This window comes from Oryctolagus cuniculus, chromosome 3 (assembly GCF_051225735.1).
Source record: "Oryctolagus cuniculus isolate XC-2025 breed Fujian yellow rabbit chromosome 3, ASM5122573v1, whole genome shotgun sequence".
In the NCBI taxonomy this organism is placed as follows: domain Eukaryota; kingdom Metazoa; phylum Chordata; class Mammalia; order Lagomorpha; family Leporidae; genus Oryctolagus; species Oryctolagus cuniculus.
Window position 1 is genome coordinate 142,121,430 of NC_142869.1, and position 21,724 is coordinate 142,143,153.

At 37.8% G+C, this 21,724-nt stretch overlaps 1 protein-coding gene across 25 annotated transcripts in view; it reads left to right on the forward strand.

The window, feature by feature from the left end:
* Positions 1–21,724, forward strand: part of PHTF2 (putative homeodomain transcription factor 2) — a 137,260-nt gene that overhangs the window by 80,388 nt on the left and 35,148 nt on the right. For 13 of the 25 annotated variants that reach the window (XM_002712019.6, XM_089329451.1, XM_051849727.3 and 10 more), the window contains 6 exons: positions 2,177–2,246; positions 3,924–4,082; positions 7,234–7,399; positions 9,385–9,549; positions 14,817–15,003; positions 17,177–17,332. In XM_002712019.6, the coding sequence (XP_002712065.3) occupies positions 2,177–2,246; positions 3,924–4,082; positions 7,234–7,399; positions 9,385–9,549; positions 14,817–15,003; positions 17,177–17,332 (903 nt within the window). Of the gene's footprint in view, positions 1–2,176; positions 2,247–3,923; positions 4,083–7,233; positions 7,400–9,384; positions 10,853–14,816; positions 15,004–17,176; positions 17,333–21,724 lie in introns of those variants that run through there. The other 12 variants (XM_070071199.2, XM_089329454.1, XM_089329444.1 and 9 more) reach the window with 3 other exon arrangements.

The following is a 21,724-nucleotide window of genomic DNA, read 5'->3' on the forward strand; positions in this document are numbered from 1 at the left end:
TTTTAACTGGAGAGTTGAGGCCATTCATATTCAAAATGACTATTCACAAGTAACAACTTTACCCTGGTATTTTTCCATAAATATTCATATTTTTTACTTTGGATTTATTTGTACTTTTACTGGGTTATTTTCTCCCTTTACCTTCTTTCATAGTGATGAGGCTGCTCCCTTCCTACTCTGCCATATTAATCTAATCCCATAACCTTGTTTTATGTATGTTTCTGTATAAAGATACCTTATTTAGTATATATTATAGACTCACAGTGAACTCATAGCCAACAGCACTGTAACTGATGTCTGAATGGAAGTTGCCTATCAAACATTTTCTCCATAAGGCATAAAACAGCCTTCTTGAATTTGGGACAGTATTCTTGGGGCCATGTTAAATAACACAGTTGCCAACAAAAAGCACAGAAATGTGGTACTAAATAGAGCATGAAAAGGACATTTGTTTACAGTTATGAGACCTGAAACAAGAAGGCAAGGCATTGCCTTGTTCAGCTTTCAGTTGGGAACTTGTGCAGTAGGAATTCGGGTTTCTTTCTTTCTTTCTTTCTTTCTTTCTTTCTTTCTTTCTTTCTTTCTTTCTTTCTTTCTTTCTTTCTGCAACTCTGCACATGTCTTTAAATAAGGACAAAAGCACTAATATTGATTTGGAACTACAAACAAATTTTAGTGAGTGGGTAAATTTGCAAGTATGGAATCAGGCTGTGAGAATCAGCTGAAGTATTGCCTTATCATTAATGCTGACCCTTTCTTTTTCCTTTATTTTTTTTTTCCTGTTTGGGGTGGTTTGCAAATTAAAGGGGTTCAAAGGTTCAGAACATCTTGATTTCAGGGTATATTTTTGATTTAGATATCTCAGTTAATTAAAACCTCAGATATGGTCCTCTTTGTTTTATTCCCAAATATTTCTTGATAAGATTTGTACTTTAGGGGATCATTATCACTTGGATTAGGATTAAAGAATGGATTTAGTGCACAGTTGCTTGCTTGATTGAATGAATAACAAATAATCTGAAGATGTGTCATCTGTCAGCTTTGGTTTCTGAGGAGTTTAGCCTAAGCTCTTCTAATTCTTAATATGCTACTCTTAGTAAAAAGTGATTTGTTTTTCCATTTTCTTTATTCACTAATTTCGACCTCCATCCCTACTCTCACTCAGTACAACCTAATCTCAGTCAGTGTTCAATAATTTAAATTTTAAGTGAATGCAGTTCACATTAACTGTCTCCTCCTCCTCCTTGTCATGGCATCAGAGTGCTGAGATGATGAAGCAGCACTGTGTTCTCATTGGTGGTTAGCTAGGGACATAGAGTGGTGACCTTGAATTGCATCTTCCTCTGGGTCCCAGTGATCTCACCCCCACCTGCTGGCAGCTTTGGAGAAGCCTGGTCCTCAGCTCTGTGATCACTGCTTTCTGGGAATGCGCCGTCATCACATTTGAGGGCTTGTTTGTTTGCTTTTTTTAAAAGATTTATTTTTTACTTGAAAGGCAGAGTTATAGAGAAAGAAACAGAGAGAGACATTAATAGAATCTTCTATTCATTAATTTACTTCCCAAGTGGCTGCAATGGCTGGGGCTGGACCAAACAGAATAGGAGCCAAGAATTCCATCCATGTCTACCACATGGGTGGCAGGGGCCCAAGTACTCAAGCCATCTTCCACTGCTTTCCCAGGTGCATTAGCAGCCAGCAGTATCAGAATTGGAGTAGTCAGGACTCGAACCAGCAACATTCATATGGAATGCCAGCATCATAGATGGCAATTTAACCTGCTACACCACAACACCAGCCCAAACTTGAGGGCCTTCAAGGCCACTGCTCCTCCACCCACCCTCAGCACATCCTTAAGGCCAGTCTGGGTCCTGTGCAGTATCCTAGACCCTCTCAAGCTGCATCCCCGAACTTGCTGTGGTGTGGAATGATAGTCTTTGTGTTAGATTTTACTGTTAGTATTAAACAAGCCATACATGTTGCATTCATCCCTAAATATCTCCTTTTGGAAAGTAATATATTATAATATTAGACTTATGTTCTATTTGTAACAGTTATATAATGAGTTATGTTTTCATCCAGTAGAATAAAGATTTTATTTTAACTTGGCATATTTATAAGTTGATTGTTTTTTGCAATTCTGAATTTCTGTTCTAACACTACTTTTCATGTATTGTAGGGGTTAAGGAATAAACCAAAGAAAACAGCACATGTGAAACCAGACCTCATAGATGTTGATCTTGTAAGAGGTAAGTACCATCGCAAAAAATATCCTACATGAAGGATCTCACTTGAGACCCCAGTGGAAAGAAGGGGCCATCAAAGAAGGATGTACTTTTCTCCAAGGGGAGGAGAGAACCTCCACTTTGCTTATGGCCTTGTCTAAATACTGATGGAGTTTGTGGTCACAAAAGGCTTCCATAGCCTTGGCAGCTCATGGCAAGAGCCTCAGGTGATCACTGATGTCATAAATAAGAGAGTTAATTGTTAAATTAACAATAGAAGTCACTGTGCACTCAGTCCCCATGTAGGACCTCTGTCCTTAATGAGTTGTACTATGAGAATTAACTGCAAATCTTGTTCTCAAAGAGTACTTAATACATTGCATGTATGTGTGGTTGCAAACTGTTGAAATCTAAAAGGTTTAAAAAAAAAGAGGTAAGTCTTGGAAAAATAGATACTTGATAGTAGTCAACACTGTCATTGAAAAAAACAATTCAAAGTATGTTAGATATATATTGTAGGAATAAAAGCAGTAGCAGCCTGGATGAAGGCAGGAATTGAATGAAAAGGAACTGAAGCATCTAAATACCATTGACTGATCTTTCCCTCCACTAAAGATTATTCCAGGAAATAAACATAAAAAATTATCAGCTTATGTTTGCTTAGTAAACTGCAGGATTCAGTTAGAAAAATTTAAATGATCATTTGTAATTTGTAACTGGAACTGATACTTGTATTTTGTCCTATATTTATAAAATGTGTGGAAGAAATTCTGCTATTTTAACTGATTGTCTTTTTCAAATTACTTGGTTTAATATTGTGGCCTGAAGATATTTTTTCAAATTATTATTATTTTTTTTTTTTTTTTTGAGAGAGAGAGAGTTACAGAGAGAGAGAGAGAGTGGGAGAGACAGAAAGGTCTTCCATCCACTGGTTCACTTCCCAAATCGCTGCAACGGCCGGAGCTGTGCCAATCTGACGCCAGGAGCCAGGAGCTTTCTTTCAGGTCTCCCACGTAGGTGCAGGGGCTCGAGCACATGGGCCATTTCTGCTGCTTTCACAGGCCATAGCAGAGAGCAGGATCAGAAGAGGAGCAGCTGGGACTCGAACCGGTGTCCATATGGGATGCCAGCATTGCAGGCAACAGCTTTACCTGCTATGCCACAGTACTGGCCCCCTGAAGAATATATATATGCATATATATATATATATATATATAGACAGACAGAGTTAGACAGTGAGAGAGAGAAAGGTCTTCCTTCCTTTTTCTCTTGGTTCACCTTCCAAGTGGCCGCTACGGCCAGCGTGTTGCGGCCGGCACGCTGAGCTGATCTGAAGCCAGGAACCAGGTGCTTCCTCCTGGTCTCCCATGCGGGTGCAGGGCCCAAGCACTTGGGCCATCCTCCACTGCCCTCCCAGGCCTGGACTGGAAGAGGAGCAACTGGGACAGAATCCGGCGCCCCAACCAGGACTAGAACCCGGGGTGCCGGCACTGTAGGCAGAGGATTAGCCTAGTGAGCCACGGAACCAGCCAGAATATTATTTTTTAAAAGTGTTTACAACCCCCAAATTGGACCTTTCTCACTCATAGCGTGGTACTGAATACAATTATGTATGTGGTGGTGTTTTTTAAACACTGAATTTTTTTCTCAGAGGAAATTAAAGAGCATTAAATGTATTCTCTGTTTATTTTACTTTTTCAGGATCTGCATTTGCTAAAGCAAAGCCTGAAAGCCCTTGGACTTCTCTGACTAGAAAGGGAATTGTCCGAGTTGTATTTTTCCCCTTTTTCTTCCGGTGGTGGTTACAAGTGACATCAAAGGTCATCTTTTTCTGGCTTCTTGTCCTTTATCTTCTTCAAGGTATAATTAAGTGATGAAAATGAAGTTTGCTTTTAACTTTCAAGATGTTATATTGTTAGGGTTACTAAGATGTTGAGCACATACTAACTACAACTGAGTATGAAGTATGCGTATATCATAAGATAGATAACTATCTTTCAAATGTTAAACATATTTGAGAAAACAAAAATGTTAGTTTCCAATATAAATTTATGAAACTTGAAATCTGTGAGCAGCTAAAGAAAAATAAAAATTAAGAGAATTTTTTTAAAATTAGAAAAAAAATCTCCAAAGTGTACCCCTCACACTGTGTAAATCACCTGGTCCAAATTCATTTTTCCCTTTCAAGCATGGTTTGTTTTTCTGTACTTTTCACCATGAAATCTGAGCTATTCTTATTCTGTATTGAAGATCTGTATACCAATCGCCGTTCTAAGTGCTTTCTCAGATTCTCAGATCTCACACCACCCAGTGAAATATTGACGCCATTGTTATGCCTGACTTATAAGGCATGGGACCCGAGAGATCCGAGGGTCCAAAACCACATAGCTACCAGGTATGGTAGAGCCCAGGCTCGACCCCCACACTTCTGTTACTCTGCCTCCCAACACAGTAGGGTTCTAGTGCACAGTCATGTACATGTACAACGTGATAGCAAAACTGCAAAAAGCTCATGGAAAATGGAATTGAAAGGTAAGGTTGACAATGGGAGCCAGCAATGATGGCTCAAATAGTTGCATTCCTGCCACCTGCAAGGGAGACCTGTATTGAATTTCCAACTCATGGCTTTGCGTCACCCCATCCCCTATTGTTGAGGGCATTTGGAGGATGAACTAGCAGATGGCACCTCTTTCTGTCTATATCTCTCTGTCTCAAATAAATAAATATTTTTATAAGATAAGTTTATTTGTGTGCAAAAAAAGGGGGGCCAGCGCCATGGTTCACTTGGTTAATCCTCTGCCTGCGGTGCCGGCATCCCATATGGGCACCGGGTTCTAGTCCCGGTTGCTCCTCTTCCAGTCCAGCTCTCTGCTGTGGCCCGGGAGGGCAGTGGAGGATGGCCCAAGCGCTTGGGCCCCTCCACCTGCATGGGAGACCAGGAGGAAGCACCTGGCTCCTGGCTTCAGATCGGTGTAGTTCTGGCCGTAGTGGCCATTTGTGGGGGTGAACCAACGGAAGGAAGATCTTTCTGTCTCTCTCTCTCTCACTAACTCTATCTGTCAAATAATTTTTAAAAAATGTTTTGAAATCCATGCATAGTTTTTTCCATAATACATATTTTCCATGAACGTTTTGATCACTGCTGTATGTGTTACCATAGAGTATTTGAAAACAGAGGAAGAAACTACTCACATTCTATCACACTAACAAAACAATTATTTTAATTTGGTTGATGCCCTTTCAGTCTGTTTAATGTGTTACTTTAAAAAAAAAAAAAAACATGATTACAATCCTGAATGATTATTCAAATGTATTTTATCAGCAGACTCTAAAAGGTATCTTTTATGTATTTGAAAATATAATAAAATGACAGACTTTTATTTAGACAAAGCTTTTTCTTCCAAGCCAGGATACATCTTCTTATGTACATAAAAAGCATGGATTGTGTTGGTTTTGTGGTTGTTGTTTTTCTGATTAAAGATGTATATGTTTATGGCAGAAAATTTGGAAAATGTAGAAAAAGCTAAAGAAAAATAACTACTCATAATCTTGCCTTTTAGTATACGTGATAATGTATCTATATAGATAAGATTATTATATATATAATTGTATATTCTTTTTTTGCCCAATGTCATAACAGATATCAGAGTATTTAATTACTAGAAAACATTTCTAGTAATTCATCCTACATCAACATTGAGTATTAAAACTGCTCTCTTTAGCTATTATAATTATTGCTGTACTGAGCATACGTGTTTATGTTGCCTTTCTTATATTTTGACTTATTTTCTTATGATAGATTCTTTAAAAATGCATTAAATTCTATGTAATAGCATTTCCAGTGGTTTTCATTCACACTAAATTTGTTTTTATTCATTATTTTGTAGGTATAATTATAATTTTTAGAGTTAAATATTTTGTTAAACATTGAGTCTATTTTGTTAAAGTAAATTATGTACACCATGACATTTTAACCCAGATTGCATCTATTCAAAATATGTACCTTACATTAACCATATCACAGTGATTACACTTAATGAAAAGAACAAAAGTCTCCTAATATTCAGATTCCCCACTTGTTCCAAAAGAGAATTAAGCCCTCTGCACTCTGGATCCCTGTGCTTAGAGGCTCAGATGATGTCTTCACTTTTTATGCTGCTGACTCTGCTTTGATTGCTTGTCATATTCTTAGGTTTTCCCCTTCCAGGTGGTGCTTGAGGGAGCCCCTGGCAATTTAATATTTCCATAATCATTAGTATTTGCAATATAAGAGAATGGCCTTCTTCAAGCACCTATATTAATTCCTGAAATAGATTATGGTCTTCTTAGGTCCTGAGTCCATCTTTTTTTATTAACTCCTATGACCAGAGTTACTAAGACTATAGCAAGTCTCAATTACATGTTGATCCCTGAGGTGGGAGCATTAAGGTCATTTGATTGACAGATAAAGGAGGGAGCCTCTCACCAGGTAGAGAGTTCATGTCCAGAAAGTCTAAAGGATTCTGAGCAAAAACACAGAATAGTGATTGGCACTGATGAGCATATAATAGTTTCCATAGAAAAATGTGTCTAAGCAAATTCATGTTTATAGTTCTGGATAGATGGGCCTCTATAAGAATCTTTATAACCTTATTATGCATTTATTATAAAACTTCCTTATTTTTAAAACAAAGAAATAAATGTATTTAAGGTTACTGTGATTCTTTGGATTATCTCTGATCTTAGCAGGAATATTCTTAGATTCATACACATCGAATTTTCATTGCAGTGTTGGGGTGTGTACTTTAGTGAATATCTTGAGCGTTATCTTATTCTAAGACTTTATTGCTAGGGACCATGGCTAAGCTTTGGCAAATAAAATAGTCCAAAAGAGCTTGTATGGACTAAGAGTTGAAACTCATTTAAATTTAGAAAAATAACCTGGCAAAAGTTATAAGAGCAACTTTAAAAGCTTTGAAGAAATGACTGTCAGATTTCTATAATTAAATGTATTTTCTTTCCCTTTTTGTAGTTGCCGCAATAGTATTATTCTGTTCCGCTTCTAGCCCACATAGCGTCCCTCTGACCGAAGTGATCGGGCCGATATGGCTGATGCTGCTCCTGGGAACTGTGCACTGCCAGATTGTTTCAACAAGGACACCCAAGCCTCCACTCAGCACAGGCGGGAAAAGGAGGAGGTATTGTGCTGAAAAGTAATCTTGTGCTAGATTTTTGTCATTTGAATGCAGGATTGTTCTTGGTTGCTCTTAGCATCATAAAATAAAACATTATCTTGTGAAGCTGCTCTTTCAAATAAAGCACTTGAGCTTAGGAATCAGTTACTTTATGTTTGCTTTGCTTCAAGACCATTTGAGACCACATTCTTGAAACCCATTTATAATCACCTGAAGTTAATATAGGGAATAAATGAAGGGACTTGAAACAGTTCATAGAAAATTGTGCAAAAAATTTTGAAATGCACAGTTTTTCTCCCTCCCTCTCTCCCTCTTTCCCTCCCTTCCTTCCCTCTGATTTATCTATTTGAAAGTCAGAGTTACAACAAGAGGGAGAGACAGAGAGAGATGAAAGAGAGATCTTCTATCTGCGAGTTTACTTCCCAAAATGGGTGCAACAACCAGGGCTAGGCCAGGAGCCAGGAGCTTCATCTAGGTCTCCTACTTGGGTACAGGGGCCCAAGGACTTGGGTCATCCTTCGCTGCTTTCCCAGGCACATTACCAGAGAGCTGGCTTGGAAGTAGAGCAGCCAGAACTCGAACCATTGCTCATATGGGTTGTCGGTACTGCAGATGATAGCTTAATCTGCTGTGCCACAGCACCAGCCCCATAGTTTTTCATAATAAGCATTTTCAGTGAACTTTTTGAAGATTCCACAGATGTTAATTGGAATTGCAGATAATTCCCACTACTTACAAAATCTTATATATTTTTTAAAGATTTATTTATTTACTTGAAAGTCAGAGTTACAGAGAGAGAGAAGAGAAAGAGAGATCTTCATCAGCTGTGTCACTCCCCAAATGGCCACAAAGGCCAGGGCTGGGCCAGGCCAAAGCTGGAGCCAGGACTTCACATGGGTGAGGAGCCAAAGCACTCAATCCACCCCCTGCTGCTTTTCCAGGTCACCAGCAGGGAGCTGGATTGGAGGTGGAGCAGCCAAGACTTGAAATGGCACCCATATGGGAGGCTGGCACTGTAGACAGTGGCTTAACCTGCTGCACCACAGTGCTAGCCCCAAAATCTTACATTTCTTTTTTTTTTTTAAGAGGTATTTTATTTATTTGAAAGAGAGAGAAAAGAGCGCAAGAGAGGTCATCCATCTGCTGGTTCACTCCCCAAATGGCCACAAAGGCAGGGTTGGGCCAGTCCTGAGCCAGTAACCTGGGGCTTCTTTAGGGTCTCCCACATGGGTACAGAGGCCAAGCACTAGGGTCTTCTTCTGTCCCTTTCCCAGGTGCATTATCAGGGAGCTGGATCAGAAGTGGAGCAGCTGGGTCTCAAACTGCAGGCTATAGCTTAACCCGTTACACCACAACCTTGGCCCTGAAAATCTGATATTTTTAAGATGCTCTAGCAAAAATCAGAGCCAAGGAAGAATTTCAGCTAAACTCTGTTAAATGCTGTTTGAAGTTGATTAATATTGCTCTTTGATTAAGTAAATATAGCTTCTTACTGGCCACTCTGCATAATGCAATTCTGTTTTAAGGATCTTTGGGAGCAATTCATCTTTTGAATATCATTGTTATATTATGACTTTTGTGGTTTTGGAGTATTGTGACTTAAAACTGTCTGATTTTTTAAAAACAGTACCCATAGCAAAAGCATTGCTGATTGGTTAGATTATAATTATCTGCGATCTAAAATGTCTTCTTTCTTCATCTGCAGATAAGTGGCATTCAAATAGGCGAGAACTGCTTTTGTAAATATGTCCAATGTGAACCCTACAATCTTTTATCCACTGATCTGTCAATATGAGCAACTTAACACTTAGAGAAATTGGTCTTGAATGTGCATCATGATATTTGGATAAATTTTGTTCACTAAATCTTAAATTTTATTGTGTAATAAAGTTTCTGTGTTTATATTTTCCAAAATTTTCAACAAAGTACTGAGAAAGTGGTTGTGAAAATTCTGAAGCTACCTTCACTCTTTATCTCTCCTGATGAAGGAAATTAAGAAAAGCAGCCCATTTGGAAGTACATAGGGAAGGAGATGGTTCTAGTACCACAGATAACACACAAGAGGGAGCAGTGCAGAGCCACGGTACAAGCACCTCTTACAGCGTTGGCGCTGTCTTCAGAGATCTCTGGCATGCTGCTTTCTTTTTATCAGGGTTTGTATTTATTCAAGGCTTTATATGGCATAAAGATCCACTATCCCTTTTATGACACTTCTATCTCATAAATACTAATGACTTTAAATATGACAGCCTCAGTGTGAATTTTTTTTAACAAATTATAATGCTAGAGAATGCAAAAATGGAAATCATAATGTTTACTTTGAATTATATATAAATACATTGATATGAGAATGAATATATACTAACAAAGTATATTTACTTAAGATTTCTTGAATTTGATTTTACAGTTATCAAGTGCTATTTTGCTTCTGATAATTTATTTTTCTCAGTTTTATAGGTCAAAACTGTTAATTAATATGTCATGTGAGTTGGGTAAAGTTTTCTTCTAATTTCCTCACTAAATTATCCAAAATTACCTGATGCATTGACATTGTTATTCAAGTGAATAGGATGTATACTGTATCATGAAATTCTTTTGTGCATGAAACTTTTTATACAATTTGTACCATTAGTGAAGATTTGCCAAATGGCAAGATACAATCACATCAGACTTCAAAATAAATTAAACCAGACTTAATCTTGTGATGTTATGTTGAATATTTAAGCCAAAACATTTAAGAATAATGTTATTCATATATATATATATAAAATAAAATTTAAAAGTTAAAAAAGCTGTGATTAAAATATTCATTGTAACTAATAAAAGGTGCTAAATTAACATCAAGAAAAGGGATACTGTAAATAACTATTTTCATTCATTTTGTTAACTGTAATATCCCCATTTCATCCATTTATGATTGTGCTCTTATGATAAAGTTTATCATACATTATGTCACTAAGCAATTATATCCTGGGCATATTTTCATTCAGTGTGATTTTTTGGGAAAGTTTTCAAAAATTATAATAGTTGCAGTAATATGGCATAAATTAAGTTGAAACCCTTATCTTGTGCCTCCTCCAGAGAGGGTGTTTTTGGTTTTTTGAATTGGGTTACAGTCTGTCTATATATTTCTGTCTTCTTAGTCTTATTTTTTCAAATAGGTCTCTAACAGTAGGATATGACAATTTAATCACTGAAGAGTAATTTTTTAATCTTTAATTTTTTTGTTTGTTTGTTTAAGAGAGAGAGAGCAAGCTTCCATACTATCCAGTGGTTCACTCGCTAAGTGTCCACAATGGCTAGGGCTAGGGCCGACTGAAGTTGGGATCCATGAACTCAATCCATGTCTCCTATGGAGATGTCAGGGACCCAGCTACTCGAGCCATCAACTACTTCCTCCTGAGGTGCATATTAGCAGGAAGCTGGGAATGGAATGGAGCTGGGACTTGAACCCAGGTACTCTGATATGAGACATGGGATACAAGTGGCATTTTAACCACTGTGCTAAACACCCACCCTCATTGTCAGTTTCTTAGCCATTTCTCAAAGTCTTCAGAGAAGCAGTTAGGATTAGCATAGTGGCTATCTTTTTTTTTTTTTTTTTTTAAGATTTTATTTGAGAAGTAGAGTTACAGACAGTGAGAAGGAGAGATATAGAGATAAAGGTCTTCCTTCTGTTGGTTCACTCTCCAGATGGCCGCAATGGCAGGAGCTATGCTGATCCAAAGCTAGGAGCCAGCCAGGAGCTTCTTCCGGGTTTTCCACGCGGGTGCAGAGACCCAAGTACTTAGATCATCTTTTTTTTTCTAAGATTTTAAAATTTTTATTTGAAAGTCAGAGCTACACAGAAAGAGAGAGGTCTTCCATCCATTGGTTGGCTGCAATGGCCAGAGCTACACCAATCCAGAGCCAGGAGCCAGAAGCCAGGAGCTTTCCCCCAGTTCTCCCATGTAGGTGCAGGGGCACAAGGACTTGAGCCATCTTCTACTGCTTTTTCAGGCCATGGCAGAGAACTGGATGGAAGTGGAGCAGCCAGGACTCTAACCAGCATCCATATGGGTTGCCAGCACTGCAGGTGGCAGCTTCACCTGCTACACCACAGTGCTGGCCCCTAACTATCTTTTCTTTTCAGAGTGATCTTTGAATGTTTTGGTTGTCTGCTGTCAATATTGTTTTATGTATAGTGTTCAGAACCCCTTCTAAAACTAGTAGATTGATGCCTTTGGAAGTTTGACATGTTTCTCTATTCAAATAAGACTTGGACTTCACTTTTCCTCCATTGGGCTATAGCATAACTGTGACTGTGGCTACTAGTCATTGCTATTGTAGTGGCCAACTCCTTTGTATTTATTCACTTATATTTATTTATTTTTTTGACAGGCAGAGTGGACAGTGAGAGAGAGAGAGACAGAGAGAAATGTCTTCCTTTGCTGTTGATTCACCCTCCAACGGCCACCGCGGCTAGCGCGCTGCAGCCGGTGCACCATGCTGATCCAAAGGCAGGAGCCAGGTGCTTCCTCCTGGTCTCCCATGGGGTGCAGGGCCCAAGGACTTGGGCCATCCTCCACTGCACTCCCGGGCCACAGCAGAGAGCTGGCCTGGAAGAGGGGCTATCGGGACAGAATCCGGTGCCCTGACTGGGAATAGAACCCGGTGTGCCAGCGCTGCAGGCGGAGGATTAGCCTAGTGAGCCACGGCGCCAGCCGTATTTATTCACTTTAATCATGACTACTAAATTTTTCTTTTAATGCACCATTTCATCTTCCTCATTTTGGGGCCAGTTTGCCAGCATATGAATGAGACTGTTTTAAGTATTAGGTACAAACAAATCTGAAGAGAAATGTTAATTTTAGAAGTCCTAAGCTGCGTTTTGAAATCTTGTTGATACGGTGTTCTTTTGGACTTTGATAAGTCAGGAAGGCTTAAATTGAAATATCAATTGAGACTTACCAAAATTGTTTCTGGTGATAACTAACATAACTGATGAGAAAATTAAGTGAATAACCACATAAGTATCTGGGCTTTGTGTATGGTGTTTTGATGGTTTTCTAGATGTTAGGATGAAACCTACTATTTAAAAATCCTGTATAAGTTGAAAAGTTGCTATTTTTCATCTCTTAGTACATTTCTTTCTTAAGATAAAACTATTTGTTTTAAAGCAAGTCATAATACTTCTCTTGAGAAAATTAAGATTACTATTTAAAAAAGCTGTATGAACCTAAGAAAATAAAGCCCACGAAAGTATCAATTTGAAAAGACAAATCAGTCATACTTCCTCAGGGTTTGGTACTTTTTAATTTCAGTTAATTGTTATCTTAATTAACATAATTATAGTTTCTACCTATAAGATTAACTAGGAAAGACTATGTCTTGATTGTGTAGCTCTTCAGCATAATACCTCTCTCAGAATTTAGATAGACCCTCAAGGTTTCTGTCCTGTCCTTTAAGATACATTTGATCATTGCAGTGATGCTGAAAAGCAGGCAGCAGGCAGGCAGTTTGCTTTGTAGCGCACATGAATTGACTTGGTGGGTTAGGAGCAGACGCCAGAGTAAAACAGCACACATTAATTTGTAGTTCTGAGCAGCCTAGCGACCTTTCTCCGGCTATTCCATCTCTCTAACCAAATACATTGCTCTTACACAATCTGCCTCATGGGCCTGACAAGCTTTCCAGTCTTCTTGTACCACATTTATCCCCCTTTTCCTTTCCTTTTCAGCCCAGTCTAATTCGCATGAAACTTGATATACCTTTTCAGCACACTCCTTCTTTTTTAACTTCACGTGGTCCTTTCTCACATCTGTGTCCTGCACGCTGTTCAAGGAAGGGGTAAAGGGAACAATTAATGACCAACATTCCTGTCGCTTTTCTTCCCCAGGCAGAGAGGCTCACTTAGGTCACAAGTCTTCTCTGTACCTTTTGTTAACTATTTTTGCCCATTTTCCTCTTCTCTATTACCCATTTTTCTTCCTCTCCCCTCCCTTGTTAAATAATCTTTATTCTATGGCTCATTATTCTCTTGGTCTCTCCATGCCTCTGCAGATCATTAGAAAGAAAAGCATCAGGAGATTGGGCTTCCAGGTTTTGCACCTCCGTGGAGATGAATTGTGAATGACTAAAAAGGTTTAGAATTCTGTAGACCATATGGAAAATATAGTTTGAGTGTCACCTTTAAGAACTCTGTGGGAAAAGGTCAGGAAGGAGAGGGGCCTATTTATGTAAAAGACAGAAACTTTCTAGGCAGAAATCCTAACTTTTCCCACCGAGTGAGCGGGAGGAGGTAGTATGGAGACTATAACTAACCTCATAGGCAGATCTGTATTCCAATGCCAGCCTCTGCTGTATTTGGTTGTATGACCTTAAATTTGTCAAATAGGCTTTTTTGTTTCCAAAATGAGCATTTAGAATAGGTGAGTTCTAAGACACTGCCCAGTTTTAAAGCACCTGTTTCAATAGAACTGAGTTTTTTTTCCTTTTTTGCTTTTTGACCTATATGACAGCATTATACTAATTTTATTTTTCCTTCCTTGCAAAACTCATACTCTGGAGAAGATTCGAGATTTATTTAAACATAATTGCTTTTAAATAATGTTTTATGATAGACTTAATCTGCACTGAGCACATTGTGATTGTGAGTGTAACTTACATTTCCACTAACCATTTCTTTGGATAGCCACTCCTTCACCTACTGTAACTCTAAAAAGAACTCCTCATGCATTCTCCTATTAATAAAAAATGTCTTGTTGTTTCCCATGTTTATTTGTATATTGAGAAAAATTTTGTTATTATAAATGAATAAACTCAGTGCTAGCCTGGTAGATATTTTAAGATACATGCTTACTAATCATGTAGTAAAAAATTACATTCTGTTTTTCCCAGAGAGTATTTCAGTAGGTGAAAGAGGTTATTTATTTTCATTGTGTTCTTCATTTGTACATTTTTTTCGTTATTTAGAACCTTTTTGGAAGTTTACATTTCCATTGTATATTCAAATGAATTTATCAGATATATTTATGTATATATACTTTGTGTATATATAAAGTGTTTGAGTAAAGTAGAATATTAAAACTAAGTTAAACCATTGATTACAACTTAAACTGCTAAATGTCAAAATAACCATCATAACCATAATAAAATAAATTTGTTCCAAGACTAGATTAGGTGATTGTGATTCAGAATTGTTAAGTTATGGCATGTCTCTTAGCGTTGCTATTTGTAAGATCTTGAAGCTTCTCAAGTAAGCTGGTTAGGGACATTAACTTTCATATGTATGTTATCTGATATCTCTAAGTTATTTATTGTGAAATAAAGGTAGCCTTTCGAATTATGAGAAAGATAATTGTTAACATATCATTATTTCTATATGTGACCCAGCCAAAATAAACCAAGTCCATATAACATTCTCTGTTTTCCTTTCTAGGTCAAAGAAAGCAAAGAATTCAATTGATAAATCAACTGAGACTGACAATGGCTATGTATCACTTGATGGGAAGAAGACTGTTAAAAGCAGTGAGGATGGAATACAAAGCCATGAACCTCAGTGTGAAACAGTTGGACCAGAAGAGACAGCCTGGACCACAGGAACACTGAGGAGTGTTCCCAGCAAAGTAGGTGTGATTTTTAACTAGTTTGCTTGTGTGATTTTGTGTAAGCTAATGTAAACTAGCTTAGAAGTTGTAGTTATCTTTGAACTATTTGCACCAGAATTTATTCTGTGGGCCTTTATATCTATAACACCAATGAAGCTAAAATTAGATAAATTTTTATCATTAAACTTCATTGCCAATGTAATTTGGTACCTTCTGAACTTATTGATGGTTTCAATTTTTCCAGTCTCAAGACACTTTATAGTGGATACCTGTTAAGCCTTATTTTTTTCCCTTGTTTCCAGGGGTATATGATATTTGCTTTAAGCCAAACATCTAAATTATTCTAAAAGCTGAATCCATTTTCCACTCCTGTTCTCTATAAGGAAATGTCTTGTTATTCCTAAATGTATTACTTTTAGTGTCAGCAATCTGTTTTGTTTTTGATCTGAAAAATCAAATGATAACAATTACTTGTTTACTTTTCCAAATAATTAAAGACATTCTAGGCTTTTGTAACAAAACCTAATGTTGTGTATACTATTTGTTTTGCTGCTTTTCTCTGGTTAAGTAATTTGTTCTTTAAGAGCTGTTACAGTAAAGGAAAATATAGTCAAATTAAAGGTGTTACCTCTGTTACATTTAGGAATGTGTGCATGAGGCTTTTGTGTTGAGGGTAATAAAAGAAGATTCTCTAATTTTGGTGAAGAATGTGTTACTACTTAATTTATATGCATATTTTTTAGTATTAGTAGCTATAGAACAAGTGTGGACCTATGTAATATAATCCATTGCTGTGAGTTTTAGATTTTTCAAGCATTTAATTCTGTTGATATGAATTTCACATCGCTATTGTCACTCAGGAGATAAGTTTCCAACTACACAGTTTTCAAACACATTTTCAGATACGTATTACCTTCTAAAGTGACAGGAAAATGAAGATAACAACAAAACTTAAGCTCTGGGGTCTCCCAATCTCAGAATTTCTGAAATCCGAGTGTCTCTTACAAATTGATACACACATACTATCTGGTATGTGTACGTATTCAAGTAGCATTTGCCTCATCATGTCCCATAGCCATTATTTTTTTAAAAAGATTTATTTATTTATTTGAAAGTCAGAGTTACACAGAGGGAGAAGGAGAGGCAGAGAGAGAGAAAGAGAGGTCTTCCATCTGTTGGTTCACTCCCGATTGGCCGCAGTGGCTGGAGCTGCACGGATCCAAAGGCAGGAGCCAGGAGCTTCTGCCAGGTCTCCCACACAGGTGCAGGGGCCCAAGGCATTGGGCCATCTTCTGCTGCTTTCCCAGGCCATAGCAGAGAGCTGGGTTGGAAGTGGAGCAGCCGGGTCTTGAACCAGCGCCTGTATGGGATGCCGGCACTGCAGGCAGCAGCTTTACTGGCTATGCCACAGCACTGGCTCCTGTAGCCATTATTAATCAGTGGTGGGTCTAAGTATTGATAGCTATTTTGGTTAAAATAGTATCATTAGCTTTTTTCAATTTTTTCAACTTACTTTAAAGGGCCTCTATTCTGCTTTTATCCTGTTTTATATGTCTATTTGGTAAGCTGTTTCAAATCCTGTCATGAATAGAAATATTTTAAGAATATATGACAGGCTGGCACCGTGGCTCACTAGGCTAATCCTCCACCTTGCGGCACCAGCACACCGGGTTCTAGTCCCGGTTGGGGCGCCGGATTCTGTCCTGGTTGCCCCTCTTCCAGGCCAGCTCTCTGCTGTGGCCCGGGAAGGCAGTGGAGGATGGCCCAAGTGCTTGGGACCTGCACCCCATGGGAGACCAGGATAAGTACCTGGCTCCTGCCATCAGATCAGCGCGGTGCGCCGGCCGCAGTGCCTGGCCATGGCGGCCATTGGAGGGTGAACCAATGGCAAAGGAAGACCTTTCTCTCTGTCTCTCTCTCTCACTGTCCACTCTGCCTGTCAAAAAAATAAAAAAATTTAAAAAAAATATATGACAAATTGCTGTTGAATTACCATTAAAAATATACTTTAAAACTATAGTCACTGACAACACATTTTCACAGAAAACTAAGTAGTGCTAATCAATTACTTTGAGATAGTGAAGATATTTTGCAGGTGTGTTTGTCTGTGTAATTTACATTTTTCCCAATGTAAAAGCCTAGAAATCATTCAGAAATAAACCATAATCCTCTTTGTGTGCTCCCAATTTAGGATACCCAAAGGACAGTAACAAATGTCTCTGATGAAGTGTCCAGTGAGGAAGGTCCTGAAATAGGATACCCAGTACGCCGTCATGTGGACAGGACCTCTGAAAGCATTCTTCGGAATAGAAAGTCACATCATTATAAGAAGCATTACCCTAATGAGGTATACACTCGAACCTTATATATGTAAATATGTATGCCTATTTTATGTGTTAGTAATTTACAACTTTCTCAGCAGTGGAATATTGGGAAATAAATATTTCCCCATCATTGGTTGTATAGAGTAACAGTTTTAGATTTATGTATCATACACATATTGATGGATAGCCATACAGGTATATTCATTTTGTGTATTATCTCTGAAAACATTTGCCTTCAGTTTGTTGTTTACTTTTGAAGACCATCCCACAAGGACCATCTGCAAACTCCTGTGTTAGTAACTTGAAAGGTTTTATCAGTGCTTGATGATGGCAAAATTACTATCCTAAGTGACTTCCTTCATGGTACTGTCACCAGTTCTTAAGTTCCCCGTATTGGAAAATTCATTCTTTTACTGTTTGATTCTGCTTTTCATTATTGATTTTTGTTTTTCCCAACTTTGTGACGTCGATTGACCTCAACACTATTTAGATAGGGAAAGAATTTGATTGCATTGTACTTTCAGTTTGCATTCTAAGGACAGAAAATTTCACTACCTACTTCAAAGGAACTGAATTACCCTTTCAGCACTTCCTGGTAAACATGGCCTTCTCCTTTTGAACTTTTTTAGTATGTTTTCCCTTGATGGTTTTAGGGTAAACTTGAGAAAAATCAAATGCTATTCCATTTTGGAATACTAAAAGAATTCTTATTCTTCAGTTGTACTTCTCTCTGGTTTCATTTCTGGTTAAACTTTCTAGTAGTTGTGGTTGTGTTCTTTTCTCAGTGGCTGCCGTGAGACAGATACCAACCCAAGTGAGTCTGCTCATTGCCTCTTCACCCACATCATCTGATGTGCTGTCTCCTGTTCCTAAACCGAGTAACCACGCTTGTGAAACTTACAGTTTTGCTCCACAGTTGGAAGTCAGTGCTGCAAGGGAGCTGGAGAGCCGTTTGACTCCTCTCCTACAGAATAAATTATTTGGCTTCAGAATTACTTTTCTCACCCAGTGATCTTTGCTCTTCTTGGTTTGTAGCTGTATTTTGAATTATGGAGATTCTTGAAGAGCAGACCATTATCCTATTAATCTTAACTTTTAAATAGACATGTTACTGAAAATCTTTGAGATTTCAACCTAAAGTTGATATTGGGCATTGGTTGTTTTAAATCTTTTTTTTAATGATATAAAAGATTACATAAAAATAAAATATGGTTTTCAGTTTTGTGGTTTTTTTTTTTTTTTTAAAGATTTATTTATCTATGAGAGAGAGAGAAGTAGAGAAAGGAATCTTCTGTCTGCTGGTTCACTCCCCAAATGGCTGCAACAGCCAAATCTGGGTTAGGCTGATCCCAGGAGCCAATTACATAATCCAGGTCTCCCACATGGGTGTCAGGGGCCCAAATACATGGGCCATCATCCACTGCCTTCCCAGGCAGGAAGCTGGATCTGAAGTGGAACAGCTAGGATTCAGACCAGCATCCGGATAGGCATCACAGGCAGCAGCCTAACTCACTGCACCATATGCTGGCCCCAGGTCTTCCAGTTCTTAATCTGAGCAGTGAAGAACTAATACCAGAAGATAAAAGCTACTTTGATTTCCCAAAAGTTTTGACTCTCTTATATCTAACCAACTTTAAAAGACATTTTTAAAAAATAAAATAAAATTTCTCTTAAAAAAGGAAAATTGAGACAGAAGACTTATGGTGCTGTTCTACATCTTTGTTTATATCATAAGTTACTCTCTTCAAATTACTGGTGATATTTTTTCTTTAGGACTAAGGCGTGCACATACACACAATATCATTTGGGTCAACCCAAGCACAGTGAACATCTTTAGTACTCAGATTGTGCCATTTTTATTATTTGAAATACACACACAAACATTAAAAAAAAAAAAAACAGGACTTTTTGAAGAAATGGCTGATTCTAGACTCTTATCTGTTTCAGAAAATACTCAGGATGACTTTGGAACCTCTTGACATGATAGAGAGCAAGGAAACTATCAATGACTCCTCTGGGCTTTTCCAGAAAGATGCAGGAGACAAATATAAAACAGTTTCCATTTTAGGTTTTCCTCATAAAAATATCCCAACTAATAAGTGAATACACTTGTCTTGTATAGCACTTTGTGCATAGATGGATGAGTCCGGAACCCCTCCCTTTGCTGTCAGCCTCTCCAATGGCGATATCCATAGATGTACTTTTTAGGGGTACCCAGTTTTCAGAGGAATCATCCACAAGTTCTAGTGGCATGGATGTAGTGTACCAGGCTGCATAGTGCTTGGCACCAGGTTTGTGGGGATGAGGGGGTACCTTGTTACTCGAAGTATATACTTTGCATAATCTTCCTGTTTTATCTACCCCTTTTTTTCTACTACCTACTGTATCCATTTGGCTTCTTCCATTCTCCTGTTGGGAAGATGGTGGTGGAGTTATTTGGTTATCTGAGGGAACTGACAGGTTCTTTTAAGCATTAGTCTTATTTCCTTCCTGTCTTGCTTTATTCCTAAAGAATTTTTCAAATTTAACTCTAATGCAATTAAATTTTTCAAATTTAACTCTAAATTCATGGGAAACATAATGAAGAAGCCATGGGTTTGAGTCAGACCATTTAGGTGACTTTAGGGAAATTATCTAGCTTCTATGAGTCCCAGTTTCTGTACCTGTGTACTAGGAGGGTAAGATCAGCCTCATCAAATCATTTATGGTTAAGTAAGATTAGGCAAAAATTGCCTGGCATAAGGCATCTATATTATAAATGCTTATTTCCTTCAAATAAATAATCTGTCTCCTCTAAGTTTAATTATATGTTCAATTTTAGCTATCTCCCTAAAGAGTTGAAAAAGCAGAGCAAACTGAATTAAATGTGGATAACTTGAACTATTTTCTTCAGTGCTAAAATTTTCTAATTTTAGGTTTAATTCAAAAGTTTGTATGTGGAATTCAAAGTGGCTGTTGATTATTTAAATATTGTAGTTAAATTCTAGTTGGAATGTAAGCAATCATAATAATTTTTAGATTTTACATGTGGTTCACATATTAGCCAGTGTTTGACAAAATATGGAATTATTGATATTTCCTTATCCCTGAAGTCATCAATTAATTTCAGTTCAATAATCATTAAGCGTTAGTACTGATTTCTGTATATGATTAGTAAATTTATATCAGAAGTTTGTGATAGATAATAAAGTAGCCTTATCAAAAATTTTAAATTGGTGGCAGACATTTAGCACAGCAGTTAAGATGCTACTTGGCACATCTACATCCCAAATTGGGATGGCTGGGTTCAAGTTCTGGCTCCACTCCCAATTCCAGCTTCCTGCTGATGTGTACCCTGGGAAGCAGTAAATTAGCCCTTAAATAGTTGAGTCCCTACCACCCATGTGGGAGACCCAGATTGAGTTCTGGGCTGCTGGCTTTCATCTGGTCTAGGCCCAGCTATTGTGAGCAGTTGGGGAGTGAACGAGCAGCTGGGAGCTCACTGTCATGCTGTCTGTCTCCCTGCCTTTCAAAATAAATAAACTGACTTTTCAAAAATTTTAAATTAGCAATTATAAGAAACACAATGATTTTTGGTTTTTGTTATCTAATAAAAATGGTTACAAACAAAAATGCTTAAGGGGCGGTACTATGGCATAGTGGGTAAAGCTGCGGCTTGCAGTGCCAGCATCCCATATGGATGCCGGTTCGAGTCCCGGCTGCTCCACTTCCTGATCCAGCTCTCTGCTATGGCCTGGGAATGCAGTAGAAGATGACCCAAGTCCTTGGGCCCCTGCGTCCATGTGGGAGACCCAGAAGGAGCTCCTGGCTTCAGATCAGTGCAGCTGTAGCCATTGTGGCCAATTTGGGAGTGAACCAGCGAATGGAAGACACCTCTCTCTCTCTTTCTCTCTCTCTCAGCCGCTCCTTCTCTCTCTGTATAACTCTGACTTTCAAATAAATAAATAAATCTTTAAAAAAAAAAAAGAAAAAAAAGCTTAAGCTTCCAGTATTCTCATTTACATTACTGAGCCAAAAATATTTTGAATACTTTTTGTAAAACAAATGGATTTTTTATCTTTTCTATTTCCTTATTCATTTTCCTATTCATTTCATTTCAGAAGTTTTTTACTTCTCCCCAAACAGTCCTGCTCCCACACTCAACACACTAAAGATAAATTGATGCTGTCCCATTCTAACCAACAGATTATCACTAATGTCTCTCATTTATTCAATATATTTTTTTTTACCTGTGGTAAGGAAATAGTGCTGGCTTCTGTCTTTTGTAAACTAAGTGACAGTTATGATTTAGTTGACAGTATTAAATATGTGAAGATATAATTTAAGCATAGATTTTGGAAAGCAATGTAAAATTTATTGTTAGATGAAAATACATGTATACATATAAAAACTCACTTCAAACAAAATAATTAGAC